Genomic DNA, 22,804 nt, shown 5'->3' on the forward strand with positions numbered 1-22,804 from the left:
AAGGCGAAACATCGGTGTATACCAGTGAGGATGACAGTGTTCTATGTAAGTGCAATTTGTTACCATTCATTTAAAGTAGAACTCATGTGAATGATATCTGATTTTTATTCCACAACGAATGTTTGAAATACAAACTCAGTAGAGAAAAGTATCTTCTGTATAATTCAATGTTTATATGAAATTAGCTGTTTCAGGAGGACTTTATTTCAGTTTGTGTCTAAAAGTTACTTCTTTGCATGATCTACACATCCATGTATAGAGTTACTTATTTTCAAATTGATTACTTCCTTCCTTTCTTTGGAATATTCCCTCATCCTTTTTTTTTGTATCAAGATGGAGTAGTAGAAAGCCAAAAACTTTCTTTCCCAAAAATTAATCACTCCTAAAAATATAATTCCTTCAATTCAAATAAAATATTATTGCACAAAATGTAAAAAATATTTGTGTCTAGAGCATCTTACTGGATTATGTAGAGATTGTCATGAAGATTATGAAGCTGGTCATGAAGATTATTTGGAGTAATAATTTCAGTCGTCCATATGGGTTTCGAGAGTTGAAGTTTATTTTCCTCATTTTTCAATATGCAAGTAACTATTTTTGTGTTTTATCGAATCCAGGTATTTTTTTTCTATGGTTACTTTGAATCGATTAAAAGCCTGTTCATAAAATCGACACTTATTTATTACCTCTCCTTTTTATAGTTCAAACAAAAATATTATGAATTTGATATATTCGCATAGAGAATAAGGTAAACTTACCATACAAATTTGTCATCAACAAATAATATTCATTTATTTTTATATTTTCGAATAGGTCAGTTTCATAGATCGACATTATCAAAAATTTTTTCACGTTGTTTGCGGAAGGTTAAGGATAAATATCTACAGAAATCTACTGAAAACCCACCATCAGCTGATCAAATATTCAGAAGATTTTCATGAAATGTATAACATCTAGTGAAACTAATTTTGACAACATTTTGAAGGTTCACTTTGTGTGATGTGATGATTATGAATACATGAAAAAAACACGAATTCGGAATGATGCAAAGAATAAATGCTTTATTTCAAAAATTACTTCCACAAAAATAAACAAAACTTTTCCTCTATAAACACAGAACAATTATATCACATTTAAAAATTTAGTTTTATCTACCTCAGGAGGTACATCAATTATCACAATGCCAACAAAAAAATCACAATTTTCTTACAGTTTTTCAAATAAATTGAAAACATTTGTCATTTTATAAGTGACAATTGAAGATTTTAGGTTTATAATCATTAGCAACCTTCTATAAATAAATCAAGTAGTACTATTTACCTATTTGAAAAAGACTTCTGAAAAATATTAAAAAACTGTATTTTTGTAGCAATTTAGCTGTCTTCACTAAATGTTGGAACAGTTTTTTCAGAATCCTTCATTCAAGTTGCTACTTTTTCTTCTAATCAACAAATTTTCATAGTTTGGAAGATATGCTTCAATAATAAATAAAAAAAAATAATGAAACTTAATAGCCATTATATATCACAAAACGACAAACCCTACAAAAATAAAGCGCTACACTTTTTAACAATAGTACGTTTTCATCAACATCGAAAGCAGTAGCTTGTAGCTATATACTGACAGCCGCTTGACAATGATATGAGGTCATATAGTAACAATAGGTACTTTAATCTAGTAAATCTTCAACAGGTAAAATAGGGTCCCGCCAATAAATATTTTGAGAGTAGTCATTAGCAGCATCAAGTCGTGAAGGAAACAACTGGTCCACTATTATGCTCATATTTGAATAGCTGTAAATGAAAAAAATTAGATAATTATAATTATTTTTTTTCCTGAGCCTTGAAGTTTTTAAAACAAGTTATGATTGTTGACATGCTTCTAATATCCCGAATAAAAAATTATAAATTTTATTAGGTCAAAAACAGGAGGATTTGAATGAGTTGATTAGCTATTGTGAAAAAACTATTTTCCGGATTTGCTGGCCATGGTTTGCAGCTTTATATGCCTGATTTTTACTACTATGACATTATCAAAGGCGATGAGACAACAGATGAAGTGCTGGGATTGTTCTCAAAAGCCAGTACCAAATTATTGGACTTTGTCTCGGGTTTCATTCCATTGGTGGTGGTGTGACTTTGTTTCTATTGGTTGAATTGAAGGTACTCATTTGTTGCAATTAATGACAGGTATCCGGAATTTATTTATGTTAGTTTCCTCTTTCTTTCTACTGAATCATCATTTGCGTATGAATTTCTAGTGTCTCTCTATATAATCTTGGATATTAATTCTGTGTTTCTTCAGTCAAGATGATGTGAGGGCCTTGTTTGGTTAAATGTTTGGCTACAGCTGAAAAGTCGGTTTGCCCGAAACAACAATTTCTATTGAATAAATTGATGGATGTAGCCGTTACTACGTGGTAGGAAATCATAATGAAGAAAAAAAAAAAAACGAAACTTTCTATGTTTTTTACCACTTTCATTTGTAATTAACGGTACTGCAGTTTCGTCCTATAAGGATATTTTTAAACTTATACAATAAACTGTATAAGTTTTGTATGTATTTTGTTTGTATAATGTTTTGTATGTATTTTGTTTGTATAATGTATTTGTTTGTATAAGTTTAAAAATGTCCGTATAGGAAGAAACTGCAGTAACAATAGTTACAAATAAAAGTGGCAAAAAACATAAAAAGTTTAATTTCTCTTTTCTTCATTAATTTCTACTGGTTCGGAGAGTCGGGTACTTATACATCTTTTAGTGGTAAACCGCTCGTTTACTAATAGTTTTGTGGGGTCCTTAACTGACCTAGGGCAACCTCTTATAGTTTTCATTGACCTGATTATTGATTTTACGTTTTGTTTGAGAAAATTCTTCCAATCCGGTCTGTTACATTATCATTATAGGGGTGGATAGCGTTCCCATTAAAAGGCCTAGCTGGAGTTTCCTGGGTCATATATTGGTCTCTCAAATACTACTTCATTGTACCCATTTCCTTTGAAGACATTTTTTAGGTGGTTAAGTTCCTTGGGAAGATACTCAGGTTCAAAGATAAGTCTCTCAGATTCACAGATAACTCACTCAACTAACGTCTGTATTCTTCCTCTCTTCTGTCGTGCCTGGTGGTTACTTTTTATTCAAAATCTGTATATGTGCCTTGATTCCAGTACATTATATTACCCAATGGGTTTCTCGTTCCATTGTGAGTTTGATTTTTGTGTTATGGAAGTTTAGATATGATAAAAACTCTTGTTTTTCTCTTAAGCATCCTGCCATCAACGAAACACAGGTCGCTTGTCCATTTTTAGAATGTTTCTATGAAATACTTCGTCAATTAGCCGTAAAGTGTATAGAAAACCAATGCATACAGATCGATTTCAGAACAAAAACTCCAATCACCAGTCACGACAGAAGAAATAATTAATCAGAGAGAGAGTTTGACGCATCTGGGAACCGGGAAGTGGGCACAGTGAAGTAAAATGTGCGGGTGATATGATCCAGAAAAAATAGGCCCAAAGTAACTCCAGCGAGGCCGGTTAATGGAAAAGCTTTCCTCCCCTATGGTGAAAATGTTACAGACCGAATTTTACAGGACACCAATGCACACACAGATTCCCAGTAAACTTTAACCACCAGCCACGACAGAATATAGGAGAAATAAAAACGTTGGTTGAGAGACTTATCTATCAATACAAGACTTATCTATGAACTTGAGTGTCTTACCGAGTATGGGTATGGCGAAGCGGATGATACCACCCAGGAGAGAGAACGCCTATGTTGAAAATGTTACAGATCAAATTGTTAATTCCAGAGAAGCATAATGTGAATCAATATTCAGGTCAACAAAAACTATCAGAGAGAGGACCTCAAAGAGTCTTTAGCAACACCGGTTACACCGGATTTATTCAACCTGAGGATCTGTCTACACTGGAACCATGAAAAGAAGTGTCAATAGCCGTGGATTATTAAAATTTCCTCCAAAAACCCACGGAAATCAAACCTGAAAAATAGTGACACTAACACAAATTGAATCTGGCTACCTGTTTTCAATAGCAAACAAATAAGACCATTTAATTCAACCAATAGAAACAAAGCCACGCCCACCAGCAATGGAATAAAACCACGAGCAAGTTCCAATAATGTAGTATTGGCTGTGCGAACAACCTGGGAACTTTGCCATTGCCTCATCACCTTTTATAGTGCAGTAATATTGGTTGCAGGCCCTAATAAAGTTTCCCAATAGAATTCCGAGTGTTATTAGTTGAACTTCATCAAGTTCCTAAAATGATCTGCCAAAGTGTTTATTTTCAATTGTTCAGTCAAGCATAACACTCATTCTACGTGGGGTTTTACTGTTCTCCACTATTTACGGTGTTGGGTACTATGGCATACTGATAGTACCTAGGCAGTGAAAAGTTTACACATCATTCTATAATGATATGTGAAAAGTGTGCGAAACTTTCAATTAGCAGCTTATTATGTGTGGGAATCCCACTTGAATCTCTCATTTTCCACATACTTACATTGCTTAGTTGATTGAAAATAAAAAAGTTAATTACCCGAACGCCGACTCATATAATACGGATGTCGGGCGGAGACGAGGCGCGGACGTGGCGCAGACTTTTTTCAGACAGAAGCGACGTGAAAGCGGCATGGCGCCACGTCACTTTCATATGGATTGAATCATTTTGTTTACAAAGGAAAGACGAGAGTCTCTCAAGGTCTCCGCCCGACGTCTTTTATGTGTGAATCGGCGTTAACGATCATGACACACCACTGTTATGGAGTAATTTTGTATAGCAGGAATTTTTAAAAGTCTGACTATTTTCTGTGAGGCAAGAAGCAAAAATTAGTACATTTCTTTCAACTGATTTTGAATTATGTAAAACACTTGTAAAACACAACTATAACTGTTTCCTCATGTCTTCACAGACCATTAGAGTATCTTTTGCCTTTGCTAAAAGCGCTTATCCCATGGAATAAATATATGAGTCAAAAATTACTAAAAAATATTATAAGGGTGAACAGGCTGAGAAAGACATATGGTGATTAAATTACAATATCTAAAATACATTTAATTTGATTTCGACAATATCTTACATATTGTTTATGACGAAATTGTGTATTGTTGGGTAAAATGTTGACTCTATTCAGTTTTTTCACAGTAAAATACAAAAACATCAAACAATAAACGTTCAATTCAGCAACTGTTCTCTTAGACACACACTCACTATGCTTACCATTTGAAATATGTGGCAGTTGTAACGGGACAGGAAAACCTCTCGACCCAAGAGATGTTTGAAATGAAGGTGATCGGTGCAGATTATAGGACTTCTTAACAAACATATGTTCATTGTATTTGTTCGGAATTCAATATTATTTTTATTTAAAAACAAGTTGTACATATGTATTTTGTTATTTCAAGGGTTAGTTGAAGCGTGAAGATGAAATGTAGTGGGTGAAAGGAGCAAAAAATTTCCCCCTGACATATTTTCAACTAAAATATACTTTTTGCCCCATCGTACCACTAATGAGTTTTTATTCATTCTGATGACGTGTGATATAGATGAGTTGAATTGCACCATATAAATGACAAGAAACCCACATATGAAATGCACCGGTTTCGACAAAACACATATGTTTATAAAACATAAATACCATTTATATATCAAAGATATCAATATATCGTAATAATACTATACTAAATCACAGTCCGTTTCTTAATGTTAAAAATGTTGATATGTATTAAATTGATTTTTTTTCAACAATTGATGATTCAGAGTCAGAATCATCTTCATATTCTGAATATGTTGACTTAATTTTTTGTAAAAGTGGGGGAAAAACGTCATTGACCACCATTGATTGTCCCGAGTAACTGCAAAAGTTAAACAGAAAATATCACTAACTGATAGAAAAAATAACAACAAAAAAGCTCCCAGAAACTACCACCACCAAGAAACCCAATTTAAAGAGTTCAACAACTCACCTGGATTGGAAAGTCTCTGTGAGTTCATGTTTCAACTCTCCCTGTGGATTGATTGTAAATATCCTAACAATAGGTATTCCTACTGCTGTATACGCCCAAACATCCTATAACAAAACCAATAACCCAGTTAGAATGATTGAATAATTATTGAAAAAATGGCTTACATTTATCCTGTTTCCATAACCCGCATAGAATGGATTTGAATCGGATGGAAATAGTGCCTTAATATCAGACATACATGAAATTTTAAACTGCTCAGGCTTCCTTTCAATAACCTCTCTGAAAATTTATGAAAACGTTAATAATTTCAGGCATCCATTAATGCAATGTCCTACCTGTGAAACGCAGTTATTAACGAAGTGGGATTCAGAAGAACGGGGCCGTCTGGCATAGTCAAATCTCCTTGCTTGATCGATTTCAAATAATCTCTGGTGATCCTAGCCTGTCCGATAGCTCGGGCACTCAAATACAATAATTTGTAACCGTTGTCTTTGATTTTGTTGAATAGTTGAGCTACTCCTGTTTGAGCCCAATCCTTCCCAACAATTGGCAAAATATGGCCTAGAACGTCAGACCTACAAATGTTACTTCAAAATAAAAACATGAAGCTTTTAATCAAATTTGAGATTAGTATATAAATTGAAGTTTCTGTTGTTGAGGAGAGTGGGATACTCGAACTGATTATAAATAGTATTCCACTTGAATAAAGTAACGGTACTTTGGGAAACTTTCAAACTCTTGATTAGTGAATCAGAGTTGTTGAATTAATTATGTTGTGACATTATTACTGATCATTAATACATTGTAACATTTTTTTTTTATTAAATTTGAATGCTAATAATACTTGTTTCTTATTCCCTGTAAAGTTTATTTTCTTAACTCATTTTCGTGCCTTTATATTTTCCAATTCGGTAGGGCCATCTGGAAACGAGTAACTGTCCTTCCAAATCGTTGATAGCAATTGACCGTACCCTCATTAGGTACGTTCTAGGTTTCCTGCTTTTAATCATATGTGACACCTAGGTGTGGGTGATCGCACTCGCAGGAAAATAGTACTGCAGGAATCGTGACTGAATGATATTCATTTCGCGAAGTTTTCTTAGGAGAGTGTTGTAATTCGATAGAACTGTGAGAGGGAGGCGAAAATCATCTATTTTTGGAGTGTGTTTCAAAATGAACGACAGGCAGGTCTAACGGTTGAGGGAGTGCAACAATTTTTATTGTTACCCACGTTGGGGATTCTACTTCTGATATCAAAATAGTGATTGAAGTGCCTCTTTGATTTTGGTCATTGATGTAGTTATTGTTGAGGACTATCACGAACCGTTTAAGGGATTTATTTGACTGGAGCCAGTACGCCACACCAAAATGTTTTTTTCTATTCGTAACCTTCATTCGTTTTCTCTTTTTTCATCCAGTTCAATTTCAATTGCTGCTACTATAAAAAAAACTACAAAGGTGGAAAAATTCCAGTTACACCTATTGGGACGGATTTCTCAAAGTGTTCACATCACTAGAAGGGAAGTTGAGAATTTTCTCCATTCTTTTTAAACGATCCATTGTGAGTTGGAGGTGTTATTTGGGACAAAAAAAAATAATAAACCAACGCCCAGGAATTTTGCTGGTCTAGTTTTTTTTCCTCTTTGGAAGAAACAAAAAAAACCCTTCTGAGAAGGTAAGAATAGTACAGTATTTCACTACATAATTTTTCCCAGTTCCACATATGAAATAAAAATTATCAAGTTCTTTTATTTTATTTCAATTTTCTATTTATAGAAAAAAATAATAAAGTTTTTTTTATTTTTGCTAATTGAATTATACCAAGTAAATGTTTTCAGAATTTAGTTGACCTTGAAATTTCTACAGTACGAATCAAATACACATTTTTGTTCAAACTTCTTGAGTTAGCTCTACATGATTTATATAGTGAACATTTGATTATTTATAATATAAAGTTGTGGGTATTCGATTTTTTTTTTTGAGATTCATTACAAGATCAGCTAAGTGTACAATTTAATTTATTGATTTTTATTATAAATTTTACTCAATAATGACTTGTATAATTCGCTAAATAATATCTACAAAATATTTTTCGATATTTGATCAAGTTGCATATGGGGTGATACAGATATTTCTTGTTGTTTTTGATTTAATTATTATTGGGAAACATTTTGGGGATTTCATATTTGAATTCACTTACAGGGTGGGAATTCAATATAAGGAAAATATGTTAATATTTTTCGTTCTTACTTGCGTTCGATTTTTTTTTCAAACAATCACTGGTTTTATAATTGAATAATTTGTTCTTGTTTTGTTAACACAGAAGGGATTTTAAGAAAGTATGTAAGAAGAACAAGGATAATATTTTTTTTTAATTTCTCAGTTTGGAATAGGGCACTTTAGGGGTTTATTGAGTAAATCATACAGAGTGATTTATATAGGGCAATTTTTGGGTTTTACACAAGGAATAAGGAACTCTTAATTAATTATAATTTTAATTATAATTTGCTTACGTTAAGAGGGTTACATTGAAACGGGACTCAGTATTTTGACTAGTTCTCTGAAAATTCAAAAATGGAGTCAGTTCCTGATCATCTTTTTTTCTTTTTAAGGGTTTTTTTTTTTGGTTGGCTTGGGATTTGATCTACACGATTTGATATAACCTTGAGCCATACCTACCGGAAACGGAGTCAGCGTCTTATGCCCCAGCACGCAAGTACCTAGATAAGAAGGTTAAGAATTTTTTTTGTGATCTAGTGATATACTTATTAAGATCCATTTATCAACTATACCACTAATTATTTCATGGAAAGCGGAAATTACGTATTTATCATTATTTTATTTTTCTGCGCCTGAGTTTAAGCTTAAGCTTTGGGTTAGAGTGGGGTTTGATTCCATGGTTATTCAATCGACAATTTCCGCTACATATCCAAAATATATTTTTTTAATGATTATTTTGTTTAGGACCTGGTGATTAAATAGGCCTTATTGTTATTATTTTTATATCCGTTGTTCACTAGGTGAATATTTTTTTTTGTACTATAAGAATACAATATATTCTGCAGTGTCATCAGCTTTTTTTATAAATATATATAAGATTCTACCTTTCATGATTTGTCGGGACTTATAACCATCTTTTATTCTGGGCAATCAAATCATGTGGCGCCCTTGAACACCTTTTATGGACCACCCCGTCTTCACTGTGCTAGTGGCATTTGTCCAGAATAATAATAATATACTGACATAGGGGAAGATATTTTTTGTTTTTGTCATTTTTTTTTTTGTTATTTATTTGTGAACTTATCTTAAAGCGGGAATTCAGAGCGCTACAACATTACCCTCAGATTTGTGTATCATTATACACATTTTGTGGAAAATCAGATTAATCAGCATTGAACATATTTAATTTTCAACCTGTCATGCTGTTGAATCAGATGCCCACTTTTTAACATGATTAGTAAAGTACCCAAACTCTTGAGATATCACTGTTAAATTCAATTTAATTTGGTCCTAAAGTACTGGCCCCAAAAGGAAACAATACATACAGAAAGGCTGTATTGTGGAAACTATTTTTGCAAGATGTTAACTAATATGAAAAGTTTGTTATCCTATCCTCATTTCAAATGTCAGTTTATAGAAGTAGAAGTGTATTCCTGAAGCGGAAAGAATTTTTAAAAAACTTACTTCGTAATTGTCCCATCTATATCCGAAATAACAATTTTGTCATCCCATTTCCACTTGTACAAGTAACACTCACACCTTGTAGTTCCCTGATAAGCTGTAGTAACGCTAAATTCCACTTTGTTCACACCATCTCTCAAATTTAATGAAGCCTGTATGAAAATGATCATTGTAAAGTTGTAACAAAAGGATTTTGGTACTTACTATCTGTTTTGAACTCAACCTCAATGTCTTCTTACGTTTTTCATTATTTGAGTTCGTAGATTGTTGCAAAATTGTTTCTTCCTTGGTACCAACAGTTTCACTGACTGGAAAAAGTATTGAAACCTTCATTCATTGTTTGATGGAATATATTTTCAATAATAACATCAACATCATGGTGTTGAAAAATCATAATTCATTATTAAACTCACCTGTGGTTTCTGTACCAGCTACAACTTCTACGGCAACTTCGGCAATATCAGTAACATCTTTGGTTTCTACAGTCTTCTCTGATTCAGTAGACTTCTCGGGCGCAGGTGTAGTTTCTCTGGAAGTTTTTCCGCGCCTCCAACTCCACCAGGAAGACTTCGTTTCCTGTTGTTGTTTCGGACCAAAATCTTTGCTTGTCAATGCCGCAGGCATATGCATGTTGCACAACTGATCGATAGATGACTGGGGAAGAAATTTCATTAGATAATTTTCAGTAGCTTCTTAAAAATTGTTTTATTTATTGATAACCCTCTTGTTGAGTTTTTTCACCTTATTTTGAATAAAATTTATTGATAAATTCCATAAAATTATCTAAGTTCTAAAGGAACAATTCGTTCAGAGTAGTCTTCCGTTACCTACACACAGTAGGGTTATGGACTGACACCTATCAGAAAGCACCTACTCCCCTGGCTAATACACGAAGTGCGTTGGATTATATATTCCATGATATATTTTAAAGGGAATGCATGCATATTTCTCTAATGGCCAGAGAAATGTTCTTGACTCACATATTTTCTTGTTTATTACAATTTTTATAGATATTTTGTTCGGAATTATTGTGAATAAAGTTATATAAGATACTTGATTACATTTTTTCTCTCACCTTCCACATAAAAAAAATCAGTAACTGAATTATCTTCCACATACCTTCAGAAGCGGTCTTCCATAAATCATGAAACTAGCTATAATTGGAGCTGCTACTTTCCAATTGTAGTATTTGTCTTTGATTCTTACAACCAAATTCGGATTTTCAAACAACACAGGAGTGTTACATAAATCGCTGAACTTAACGACGTGTTCCAAAAATCTGGTAGAATCTGGCTCAGGATCCCAACCACATAGCGATAGAGAAATATCTTGACAGCCGGACTGGATACTGAAATTTGCAAAGTAAAAGTGAAGGTTTTTTTCATTAAAAAAATGGTCAATTTTCAAAAGAATGTCCTAATCATAACAACTAAAATAAGGTTTGAATTATTTGGTATGCATTCAATAGACCTTATCAGATTAGGATTTCATTTGGAGAACATGTATTTTTAAATGTTGGCTACTCTATTTATATGTCATTAGTATCAGTTGTTTTGTTATTTGTTCATGCCTTTATCTAAACTAAATCCTAGGAATATTGAAGAAAAATGAATACAATGAAAATACCAAATAAAACATGAACTGACACGAATACACAGAGTACCCAACTCAGTAAAAATATGTGTTGCAAAAAAAATCCTTATTAATATGAAATTCATTTTATCGTTCTTATTATTTTTGGTAAGAAAAATGGCAATTCCCAAGAATTATATTTAATTATTATAATAAGATTCAATTTCCAGTTGAATCTCTTTTGAACGCAACCCTGTATGCTCTCACATCATTTTTACATACTCTTTGAATTAGTGAAAACTTAAAAGGACCGGTCACGTTATGTAGCGAAATGCACGAGAGATCTTTTGGAGAAATAACGTCAATGCTGAACACAGATGTGAATAGCGGAAATTAATAATTAATATTTCTCGGATTCACTAGAACCAGACAATTCTTCAGTTTTATGGGTGCATCTGATCATCTTGAAGACATACCTTTGGATTTGATGATTTGTTTGAGTATTTTATTGGTTTATTTGAGGAAGAATTTTGAGATCAGAAGATCATAGTTTTTGCATAGGTACTGTTATTACCTTTTTTCTTTCATTTCAGACGTTTTATGTCACGTTTTATTTTCTCTTGGTGGCTCATAACAATGGATAGTTGAAGATTTATGATTAAAAAGATGATATTTCAGGTCACGATAATCTAAAATACTTTTTCTACAACTCTTTATACATATGCATATACATATAATGATATGATTAGTAAACTACTTTTTCTTTTGAGCAACTTTTTCACTTTTAGCCAATCACATTTACCCAAAATTGCCCAATTTCTCTTGACCCGTATTCTAATCGGTACCTTCTAACTGGTATTCTAACCATTATTGAGCTCTTTAATAGTGACAGTAGTGACCAAATTTCGACGAATGTGAGTAAAGTGGCACAATTTCAAAACAGTGACCAATATTGACTCAATGACACTTTCTGATCTCTATTTTGTATTCATTTTTTTTTAATCAGTCGATTGAGAATAAAAAAAATTAAACACATATTGATCTTTATATTTTGATTTGCTCACTTTATATTTCAGTGATATAATACATCTATTTCTGGTGGCATATAAATCTGTTTTTCCGTTAATCAGCTGTCGCCCCCATACGAACGACAACTCTCAGAAGTTGAGAAACTTGTGCAAGCTAAGGACTAACGAGGTCTTAACTTTCAACGTGTGATTCGTAACACGGAAACGTTATACACATTTAATACCTACTTTCTCTATTATTGAATAAATAAATGGGTACCAAATATTCACGCATAACAGTCTAATAGTTTCATGGATTAGAAAAGAATTGTCGATTGTGATAGATCAAATGAATTTTTATAATGGAGAAAATGAATATATTTTGTTTATTCAAAATTGATGGTGAGTAATTTGTCATCAAACCACTTTTTTCAAAACGTCAAAGTATTTGTCTATGATCTTTTTCAAATCTTTCCACTTCGTATACATTTTTGTTATAATCTCTAGCAGAAGTGAATTTTTTCAATAAAAGTAAAAAATGGACATTAGAAACATTACATTACATTACAAACAGATGACAGCTAATACTTATGACAAATACACAGAGTAACCAACATAAAAAATTATATGTATTTCAAATAACATCCTTATTTGATATGGTCTATTGGTATCATCGTTTATAAAAACAACTTTGATTTTACGTAGATTTTCACATGTGAAAATGAACTTCTGAATATCTTTTGATTATTTTTTTTTACACCAAAAGGATCACCTGTTAACCCTGGTTACAAGGGTCCATTATCACATATTCTTTGTAATCTCTACAAAAATAGTATAAATTCTTTTTGCTGAACATTATAATCTTTCAAGATTCACTGTGCGATCTTATAAAAATCAAATTTTTCATTATTCAACAAAAAAGTTATCACTCACATTTTCGTCTGTTCCTCAAAATCGGAATCGACACTCTTGCATCCTTCTGCACTGTTGGGGCTTTGGGCCAACGATGGTCCATTTCCTGATTCACAATCCATGTCGACATCTATATTTTGATTATATAACACTCATTACATTAAAAGATAGGCATCAAGCACTATACTACAAAACTAATAACTAAAAATAAATTATAAAAGGAAGGAGAAAAGCCAATAATAAGGTTTCATTTTTCAAACTGAAAATGTAACTTGTCATATTATCGAGATGAAAGATTTGATTCAATGTCCAGTACATGCAACTTTAAAAGGAGGTCTTGAAGGCAGCTCGAAAAGTCTTGAACACAGCTGAAGACTTTATTGTACTGATGCATTGAAGTATGCCAAAGCAGATATTGCTAAGTTCAATGCTACATTTTTATTGTGAAGATAGCAAGAGCTCTGTATCGTACCAACAAAAGAAACTTGAAAATCCTTACAATCATAATTCCAACAACAGTAGATTGATTTAGTTGAATTTCTGTTGTTGATGAATAAAAAACAATACTCGCATACTTTTACACAATATAATGCTGGAAAATTGTATCTATTGTGTTCCAAAATTGGCGAATCTCTTCTCAACTCTTATATTCATAGTGACTCAAGTACGGAATATTTTAGGATTATAAAGCACTGCAAAACTAAAGAAGCAGGTATCATAGCGGAAGCTTTGATGACAGATTTTATCTTCATTAACTGACATAAACGAAATATCACACATAATTTTTACTAATATGGCTATTTTAGATTTTAAGAGCAATTTTAAATGCCATACAATTATAATGATGAATCATTCTATACTTATCTGTTGATCAAGTCCGATTTGAGAAGTTTAAAGTAAAAAAAATGTAACATTAAAGCAGCCTAACAGGTTACTAGTCTCAAACAAAGTAAAATATACAGGGTGAAGGGTAGCACTGGAATAAATGAAGGAATCTAGCCAAGCATATTTTTCGCAAACTTAAAATGCACCATTCATTACCTTTCTTCTCCTTCGTTTGGTTAAAGTATATTTCTGCCACCTCCTGATCGATTTGACCTGAAGTTATATCTGACAGGTACATGCCCCCCTTTAGCTGAGTTTGGGTGCCATGTTTTTGTTTCATGAATGAAAACATTCCACTCAACATTGACCTGCGTTCTTCTCTTGGGTTGTCATTGGCAGGAGAATTATTCTGCGAAACACTTGGAAATTCGCCCCATTCCCAGCTCTTACCGTTATCCATAGGTTCTTCTAAAAATTTACAAAAAAAAAATAAATAAAGTAGTAGTGTTCTATTAATTGATTTCGTAGTTGACTATAAGGTTTCACAAAATTATAATGTAAAACAGTTCTATTGACATTGCTACTATTCTCAGTAAACACAAAATAGTTTTCCTATGTCGTAACGAATATTGAATATTTTTACTTTACTAACCCTTTCGAATTTTAAATTCGAATTCAGAATCGGACAGAACACTTTCTATATGAGATGGGTTCTCTGACCTAGAATCGATAACACCGTTTGATGTCAATTCTGTATCGCTGAAGAAATGAAAATCTGCGTCAATTTTTTTGAGGTTAGAGGAATCGTTCAACCTAGTATTTTCATCTTCAGTCTTGCTAACTTTTCTGAAAATGGAGTGGTGAGTTAAAAAGTCATAAGTAGAGATAATATTTTTCACTAGGATAAACTAACAAGTTATTCAAACTCACTGTTGCATATTCTTAACATCCTGATCCGAGGATGTACTGTCCAAAGAACTTTTATCCGTAACAGTTTCATTATTTTCCAAATTCTCAGAAGTTTGACTTATTTGCATTTGATTGATGCTGGTTGATTTTCTGGGAGCATTTTTTCGCCTCACTCTTTTCCGCCTTTTTTTGTTGCTATTTTTGCTATCGCTTGGTACTTCATCAATTGATTTCACAGGTGTGGGCGTTGAAACGGTTTCAGATTTTGGATCATCAGCCTGTAAAATATAATAGACAATATATAGTATAGTAGACCCCGTGGGTTGGGCTACCTATCGGGCGCGTCCCCAGGTGGTGGATAGGGGAACAGCCAGGGTACTGGAGGCCCTGTCTGGGAAGCCAATGTGGCTTTACGGACGGGGTCGCCTGACTCCTGGTCAGTGGCAGAAATAAGTAGGGTGAGGGGAACTTAAACTCCCTAAAAGCCTGTACAAAACATTTCACCGTGAACCAGCCTACCCAAGCTAAGGTGTAAGGAATCGTGCCGACAGCTGAATGGCCGCAGGGTGATATGCGGTCACGAACGATCCCCTGAGCGAAACCTCAATGTAATCAGCCTACCTCTGGTAATGCGGGGCTCTGCCAGAGGTGACCAACTATTCCCTTGCTACTCGTGGGAAAACACATGAATGAAACAAACACAAAACAACAAAAACCAATCCCGAGGCTGGACAGAAGTGCTCACCTCAATCTAAGGCGGTGGCTGGGGATGAACAGTAATGTCCACCCCCATCTACCGCTTGGAATGAGGCTGGACATAGCAGATCACCTCGTGATGTAATACAAAGGCCAAGGCGTAAGCGCATTTGCGGCGCCGAGCCCAAAAGGAGAAAGAGAGCGAAGGAGGCAGGAATGACAGCAACTATAAGTGCACCCTCCTACTCCCCCACTCCACCTCCAACAGCAAGGGCCCTTCCTGCGGCGGGCGTCAAGAGATCAGTCTTGAGTAAAGGCAAGGAACCGGCTGCCCCTGCAGGAAAGCTCCCTCACCTGTGCACCTCCACGGAGGGAACCCCAAGAAGGTGCAGCGACAGTAATGTCGCAGCACCTTCCAAAACCTTCGCGGAGGCCACCGTGAGACAATTCAAGGTTGCCAAAGAGAGTGTGTGTTCGACGAGTCTTGGCCTACACCTGCTAATATAAAGGAGATGTCTCCTAGTGAGCTGTCCACCTTCCTGGAAAGGACAGGATGGGCGATGACCTAGGAGGACAACTCCTCGAGAGGATGTACAATGGGTCACATGTGGCTGAAGTGCTGTGGGTCTACATTCACCCTCCCTACACTACAGATACAGAGAGAGATAGTATTAGACTCCAGATATATATTGTTTTTTGGACAACACATAAAATGAACTTGAACCTTAGTGAATTGCAGTGAAGAGTGTAGTGTGGTGTGGTGAAGAGAGGCTGATGATCCTGTACCATTCTCACCTGAAATATGGTATTTTGAACTGGGGAAATTGCTCCTTTGTGAACAGAGTGTTTACAGAAATATGCCATACGAATATTGACAAAACTAGGCTCTAGAGACTCAAGCTGAGTTTTTTTTTAATTAAACGTTTTAACAGTGGCAGGGATCTATAACCTAGAAGCCTGGGTGCATGTTTTTAAACAAAGATCTAGCAATATAGCTGAACATTTACATAACCATAACACTAGAGGAAAACAGTTGCTACTAGTATTACGCCATTGAACTGCCCTCTTTCACAAAAGATATGAAGTGAATGAATGCAAATTTTTCAATATATTGCCCGAGACCGTGAAAAACTGCAAAAATATATATGTGTTTAAAACAATAACAAAACAACTCAAAAGTTTTTTAAAATCTTTTTGACTGTTTATAAATTGTTCATTATTCATTGCATACAGGTATATAGGTAATATATTATGTTATGCACCCATTGGCGTCTTTCACAATTTTGTCAAAGTGTACATTCAACCCACATGTATCACTGTGTAGGTACAACCTTATTCATTGAAATAAACTAGAATTATTATTAGTATTATGTTTGTTAGTTAGTATTATGTTATTAGTACAAAAATGTCACCTCACAAACCACAAGAGGAGACTAAATCATCTGTCGGTAACAAATAAGACAGATGGGTATCCGCGACTAAGCTAAACAGTGGAGACGGGAGTGGGTTAACCAAATTAGCAAATTTCAAATATATCTTAATGGGCGCCAGGTAAATTTAATCCTCCAAATACCCTAAGTAATTTACAATATCAATAACTTACCAATTAATATTGAAAATGAAAGATAAAGATCCCCAATATGATTTATTAAGTAAACCTAGCTTACATGGATTAACCGACAACGCTTCTAAGACAACAATGTGATATTCCAACTACTACGCGATGTTCAAATGTCAATACAAGAGGTCATTGAGCGCGGTGTATATAACCACAAATTCAATCAGCCATAAATTAAGGTCGTAACGACGTTTAAAAGAAAACTACAATACGTCAAGTAAAACTAGCACGAAAATTGAGTGGGTATGGGCGAAATCGTAAATATTAGTATTGGAAGGTAAGACAATCTCGTTTGCGTCGCGTGAGCTCAGGCGTAGGCGCATCGGTGTCAACAAGCAATTGTAAAAGGAAGAAAACACCTCAATTTGCGTTTTACAAATGAAACCAAACACGTTGCCAGCTAGCGGTGAATTCAGCCAGAAAGGCAATCACTATATCAAACAGGTAACAATAAACAAAAGGGCAAACAATTATTCAAATAACTCAGTATTACACAAATATTCAAATAAACGAATTATAACTTGCGTCCCTCTTTGGGCCACCCGGTATATGGTGTTGGGCTACTCCGTAGTTCGACGGAGGTGGATCACCCTGTAGTACGGCGGAGATGAATCACGCTGTAGCACCGCAAAGATAGATCACCCTGTAGCACCACCAAGATAGATGTTGTGCCCCTGTAGGGCACAAGATGGACCAGTAATGGATCACCAAATAGGACCCCAAAGGTAGCTGAACACCTCCAAGTCCGGGGAGTTTATCAACAAGGTGTTCTACACCCCAGAAAAAAAAACCCTGGCCAAAAGGTTTTCTATACGTTTCTTCGTGTGCGGTGCTCTGTACGGAAGTCCTACTGGGACTTGATGAGTGACTAAGGGCCTTCTGTTTCTCATGAATCTGCTTTCGGAAATCCTTCCACCTGGCACAATGAGTTCGGTAACCACCACAAATCCTCATAAGAGTTTCAGACTGAAAATAACCACACCAAAATGACTAATCAGTCTTCCACTATACAATCCTGACTATATATATATCCTACAAATCAGTCAGATGGTACCCTTGAACTCTCAACCAAGCTCAACGAAGGTCAACACCGAAATCCAGTAAACACCAAACCGTTATTTTCAACACTTCGACACGTGTTTCAATCACCAAGTGATCATATTCAAGAGAAGGATTGAAGGTGATTGAAACACCTTTCAAGGTGTTAAAAAATAACGATTTGGTGTTGGGATAAAACTCCAGTGATATTCATTATTACACCAAAGGTTCCAAACAGTGTATAACATTTTCTGTCTAGTAACATTTTCATGTACTTTCCCAAACATTTCACTATAAAATCCTTCCAACATACATATTAATGTTACAAATTATGTGATCTAATGTATAGAATGGTTATAATGGTTCCCAAACAATGTTTGGTGGGATCTATTTCAGCACAATACATTTTTTTTCTCAGTAAAGTAAAACAAAAAAACTGAAGCGTTAGAATGTAATAGGTAAATATTCTTACTTTGCTACTCTCCATATCCAAACTATCCATTTTAAAAATTGTCTCTGATATGTCATTGTGGCTCCTGCTTAAATCTTCGCTACTGTGTTTTCCAGATATCATAGAGAGCGTCATTTCTTCTGCGGAATTTTCTCCGATATCTATATTTCCTAGACCTATTTGTCTTTTGATAAAATTTCGTTCTCTGGTTTTGGTATTTTCATTTTCTGTCGTGTTGCGACGTATAGAATAATCATTTTGTTGATTTTCTAGATTTAATTTGGATATGTCTTCAAAATCGAAACTGAGACGCCTCCTCTGCAAGACAAAAAAAACTTGAAAATACATATACATGATGTATAAGATGATTTACAAGATACATGATGTATAAGATACATGATATATAAGATGTATAAGACACATGCTGTATAAGAGAAATTATGAATTGTAATTTCAGGTATGAAATCACAAAAACTTAGAGTGCCATTCACATACTTTTCTAATCACTTAAAGACAAAACCTATTATTGCAAAGTTTTGAAACAGCTTTGTTTTAAAGTATACTCTGAATGAAGAAATACCGAATTTAAAGTATATCGCGATTTTTGCTCACCTGATTTTTGAAGATATTTTCGAACTCTGAAACGGGGATAGGAGAAGTGGCCAAGTGTTCTGGAATTTCGTTTTCGTCATCTTCAACTACTTCCTCTACAAAAAAGGCTTCTCCACTCTCTCCCAATTTCATTTGTATTTCTTGCGGTTCCCCATTTATTTCTACGTCGACCTAAACGAGAAACATTATAGATAAATACATAATTGCAACATCTGGTTGACATATCTGTTATTAATATAATCGCCGTTGAGTTCACTGCCTGTTTCTTGGTTGAACAATTCGTTGAACAAATGACAATAACTCACTGCAGTAAAATCTAAACCTAATGTTATAGTTAGACTGTTTGTTTGGACTTTGCCTTCAGAGTTTCATTGAAGTTTATATTGAAATAGATAACTGAATTTTTTTAAATATAATGATAATAATGTCTACTATTACTTTCGATGATATCTTGACAAAACGAAATATGCGAGTAATATATTGTTGAGGGTGAAAGTAAACGGCGAAGTTCTACTTTTGTGATACGGTTTCACATTAGGTTGCTCTTCCTTTCAACCCTCAAAAATATTCTGTAGAATTCAATTAAATACAAGTTGAAATTGACAGTGAGATTGAAGCAAATATAATTTTTTTGGTCTTCTGGTATTTTATTATAAAGGAAGCAAATCTGGTAACCGGTAAATGATGTTCAAATTATAGATGTCAGTGCTAAATTCATTAAATTTTTCTATGTGAGTACGATGATTTCTTTGTTATTATAACTTTATCGAAGGGAATAGAGAGTTGAACAAACTTCTGTTATTAACATTCAACCGGCCTAACCCTTCTTTCTTTGTTTTTGAATGGTGAGGCACCACTGGCATAATTGCAGAGTGGTAGAATCGATGTTTTACACAAAGGTTTTTTTTAACTTCAGTTAGAAGGAAATAACTGCTACCATAGATATGGTTCAGGGATTAGTAAGATCATTGCAAAAGCGTATTTACATTTATTTCGAATCTCAATTCCGTATCAGCAAGTTAATAGTTTTTGCCTCACTTACTTAACTTAGAGGCTCATCCTTTATGTTTATGAAACGACATCATAAATAATCTGTTTCTTATTTATGGAACAAACAACGAACCATTCAGATTCAGTGGGATTTATATTGAGACAAAGATCACTACTTGCTTCAACAACCGTATTGTGATCTTGATTGAGGAGTCCACAGACATTTTCCACCTCCTCAGGGACGAAACTTTCATAAATGAGCTGAGTTTCATCAGCATAAAAGTATACTTTTCAGTATATCAAGTAATCCAAGAGGCGTCAAGTATATATACTGAGAAGAGTAACGGTCCAAGAATGCTACCTTACGGCACTCCAGACTTATGGAGCATATAATCAGAACCTTCACCATCAAACTGGTGTCCTGTTTTTTCAGAAGTCCGGTCATCAACATTAGCTGAAAGCTCGACTAATATCCAGTTGTCTGTTTTGAATTGATTGTTGCCTTGCGAAAATGACGAAACAAATGATTGAGTCGTTTGCAATTCACATTGCACTCTGTCACACGGTACTATGAAATAGAGTGATAGCCATAGAAAAAGGGCCTGTTGAAAAATACTTGTGTCAATCTTTTATTGAAAAATGAAACTAAGAAAAATATTGTTTTAGAATGATACATTCTCTTTTATTTATTACATTCGTCAAGCTCCTAAATTGACTATTCATTTTGTCAAGCTTGGATAAACAGGCTGTAACATTTTCTGTAGGTAGGAGACTACTATATCAACCTAGACATGTTTTCAATCCTTATAATCATTATTTTAATAACAATTGTTAACAAATTCAACCGTTAAACGATAATTTAAAAAAAATTATATGGTGACTTGTTTCAGGGACACTCATTTTGTCATAATGAACGGCAAACAATTCTTAATTCAAGCAAAACAAAATAGAACAATTTACTAATCAAAATGAACAGAAATTAAAATGACCAAGTAGCAACTGAATATTCAAAGTATATACTTTAAAAAATCAGTGAATCTTCAGAGTATAAGGTGAGGTGAAATGTTCGTAGGCTAACGCACAGATGGCGCTACTAATATTACATCCTTATGATTTACAGTTAACCCTAACCTTAAAAACACACGTGTAAAAATTTCACAGTGGTAGGACTATTAGTTTGTAGGATAAAACATTTTTAGTGAAGCAACTTTTGTAAGTTTGAAGAAAATGGATAAAAAGGAATTTCGTGTGTTAATAAAGCGTTGCTTTTTGACGAAAAAAATTATATTGAAGCCAATGTTTATCTTGATAAACATTATCTGGACTTTACACCAGTGAAATAAACGGTGGAGAAGTGATTTGCTACGTTAAACCGAGATGAAATGAGCAGCGAGGACGATGCAAGCAGGTGGACGATCAAAAGCGGATAGCGAAAACAAAAAATCCCACAAAATTTTGCACACACCTTGGATTTGAACATTTTTCAAAGTGTACGAGTCAAGCCCTGTCACTTGATACACATATTGAGGTAGTTTTGGAAAAATATGTAATTCGCTATTTTGTAGCTGCAACCATCTTTATTAAAGTGTACTACTACTCTACCAGTCATGCCCTGTCATTTGTTACTCATATTGAGGTAGTTGTGAAAAAATATGCAATCCGCCATTTTGTAGTTGCAACCATCTTGAATTTGCATCTTCATCAAAGTGTACTACTATTCTACTAGTAATGCCCTGTCATTTGGTACCCATATTGAGGTAGTTGTGAAAAAATAAGTAGTCCGCCATTTTGTAGCTGCCACCATCTTGAATTTGCATCTTTATATTAAAGTGTACTACTATTCTACTAGTCATGCTACTATTCTACTTGTCATTTGATACCCATATTGAGGTAGTTGTGAAAAAATATGTAGTCCGCCATTTTGTAGCTGCCACCATCTTGAATTTGCATCTTTATCAAAGTGTACTACTATTCTACTAGTCATGCCCTGTCATTTGGTACCCATATTAAGGTAGTTGTGGAAAAATATGCATACCGCCATTTTGTAGCTGCGGCAATCTTGGATTTACAATGATACAGAATTTATTAAATTGTATTGTCATCGAAACTAAATGTGTGTACCAAATTTCAGATCAATCTGTCAACAGGAAGGGGGTCAAGCTTCAATTACTAAATTTGATTAAAACAAATAAATAAATAAACAGGGCAAGCAAAATAAAACAGTTTAATAAAAATAGTATTATCCGAACATTTGAAAGAACAAATTCGGCTGAGAATTATTTCGTCGATTTTTCAACAATTGAGGTCGTTATTTTTTCGATATCATCAGTGTAAAATGCGTGAGTTGTTCATTTGATTATATATGATTATATATATTTTCAGATGAATTACTTGAAAAATTGCGATATATTTTCGAGTATTTTTCACCCAACACCTAGCGAAAGTAAAATCTCCCGAAATATTTTTGTTCATGTTTTGTTTTTGACACTTGTTAGTTATTTATATAAT

General features: G+C 34.1%; 1 protein-coding gene across 4 annotated transcripts in view; it reads right to left on the bottom strand.

The window, feature by feature from the left end:
- Positions 1–1,034: 1,034 nt before the first annotated feature.
- The window catches only part of Lpin (phosphatidate phosphatase LPIN), an 85,309-nt gene continuing 63,539 nt past the window's right edge, over positions 1,035–22,804 (bottom strand). For 3 of the 4 annotated variants that reach the window (XR_012464559.1, XR_012464560.1, XR_012464558.1), the window contains exons 3-17: positions 19,307–19,477; positions 18,716–19,012; positions 14,913–15,169; positions 14,635–14,828; positions 14,199–14,450; positions 13,179–13,287; positions 10,786–11,014; positions 10,080–10,320; positions 9,871–9,974; positions 9,670–9,818; positions 6,321–6,560; positions 6,150–6,264; positions 5,986–6,089; positions 5,240–5,874; positions 1,734–1,793 (exon numbers count right to left, since the gene is read on the bottom strand). Coding sequence is in view for 1 of the 4 variants with exons in the window: in XM_074171220.1 (XP_074027321.1) it covers positions 1,670–1,793; positions 5,986–6,089; positions 6,150–6,264; positions 6,321–6,560; positions 9,670–9,818; positions 9,871–9,974; positions 10,080–10,320; positions 10,786–11,014; positions 13,179–13,287; positions 14,199–14,450; positions 14,635–14,828; positions 14,913–15,169; positions 18,716–19,012; positions 19,307–19,477 (2,586 nt within the window). In the remaining 3 variants the exon portion in view is untranslated. Of the gene's footprint in view, positions 1,794–5,239; positions 5,875–5,985; positions 6,090–6,149; positions 6,265–6,320; positions 6,561–9,669; positions 9,819–9,870; positions 9,975–10,079; positions 10,321–10,785; positions 11,015–13,178; positions 13,288–14,198; positions 14,451–14,634; positions 14,829–14,912; positions 15,170–18,715; positions 19,013–19,306; positions 19,478–22,804 lie in introns of all 4 variants that reach the window. The other variant, XM_074171220.1, reaches the window with a different exon arrangement.

This window comes from Leptinotarsa decemlineata, unplaced genomic scaffold (assembly GCF_025532065.1).
Source record: "Leptinotarsa decemlineata unplaced genomic scaffold, Ldec_3_MD MMD2_tig00000010_RagTag_RagTag, whole genome shotgun sequence".
In the NCBI taxonomy this organism is placed as follows: Eukaryota; Metazoa; Arthropoda; class Insecta; order Coleoptera; family Chrysomelidae; genus Leptinotarsa; species Leptinotarsa decemlineata.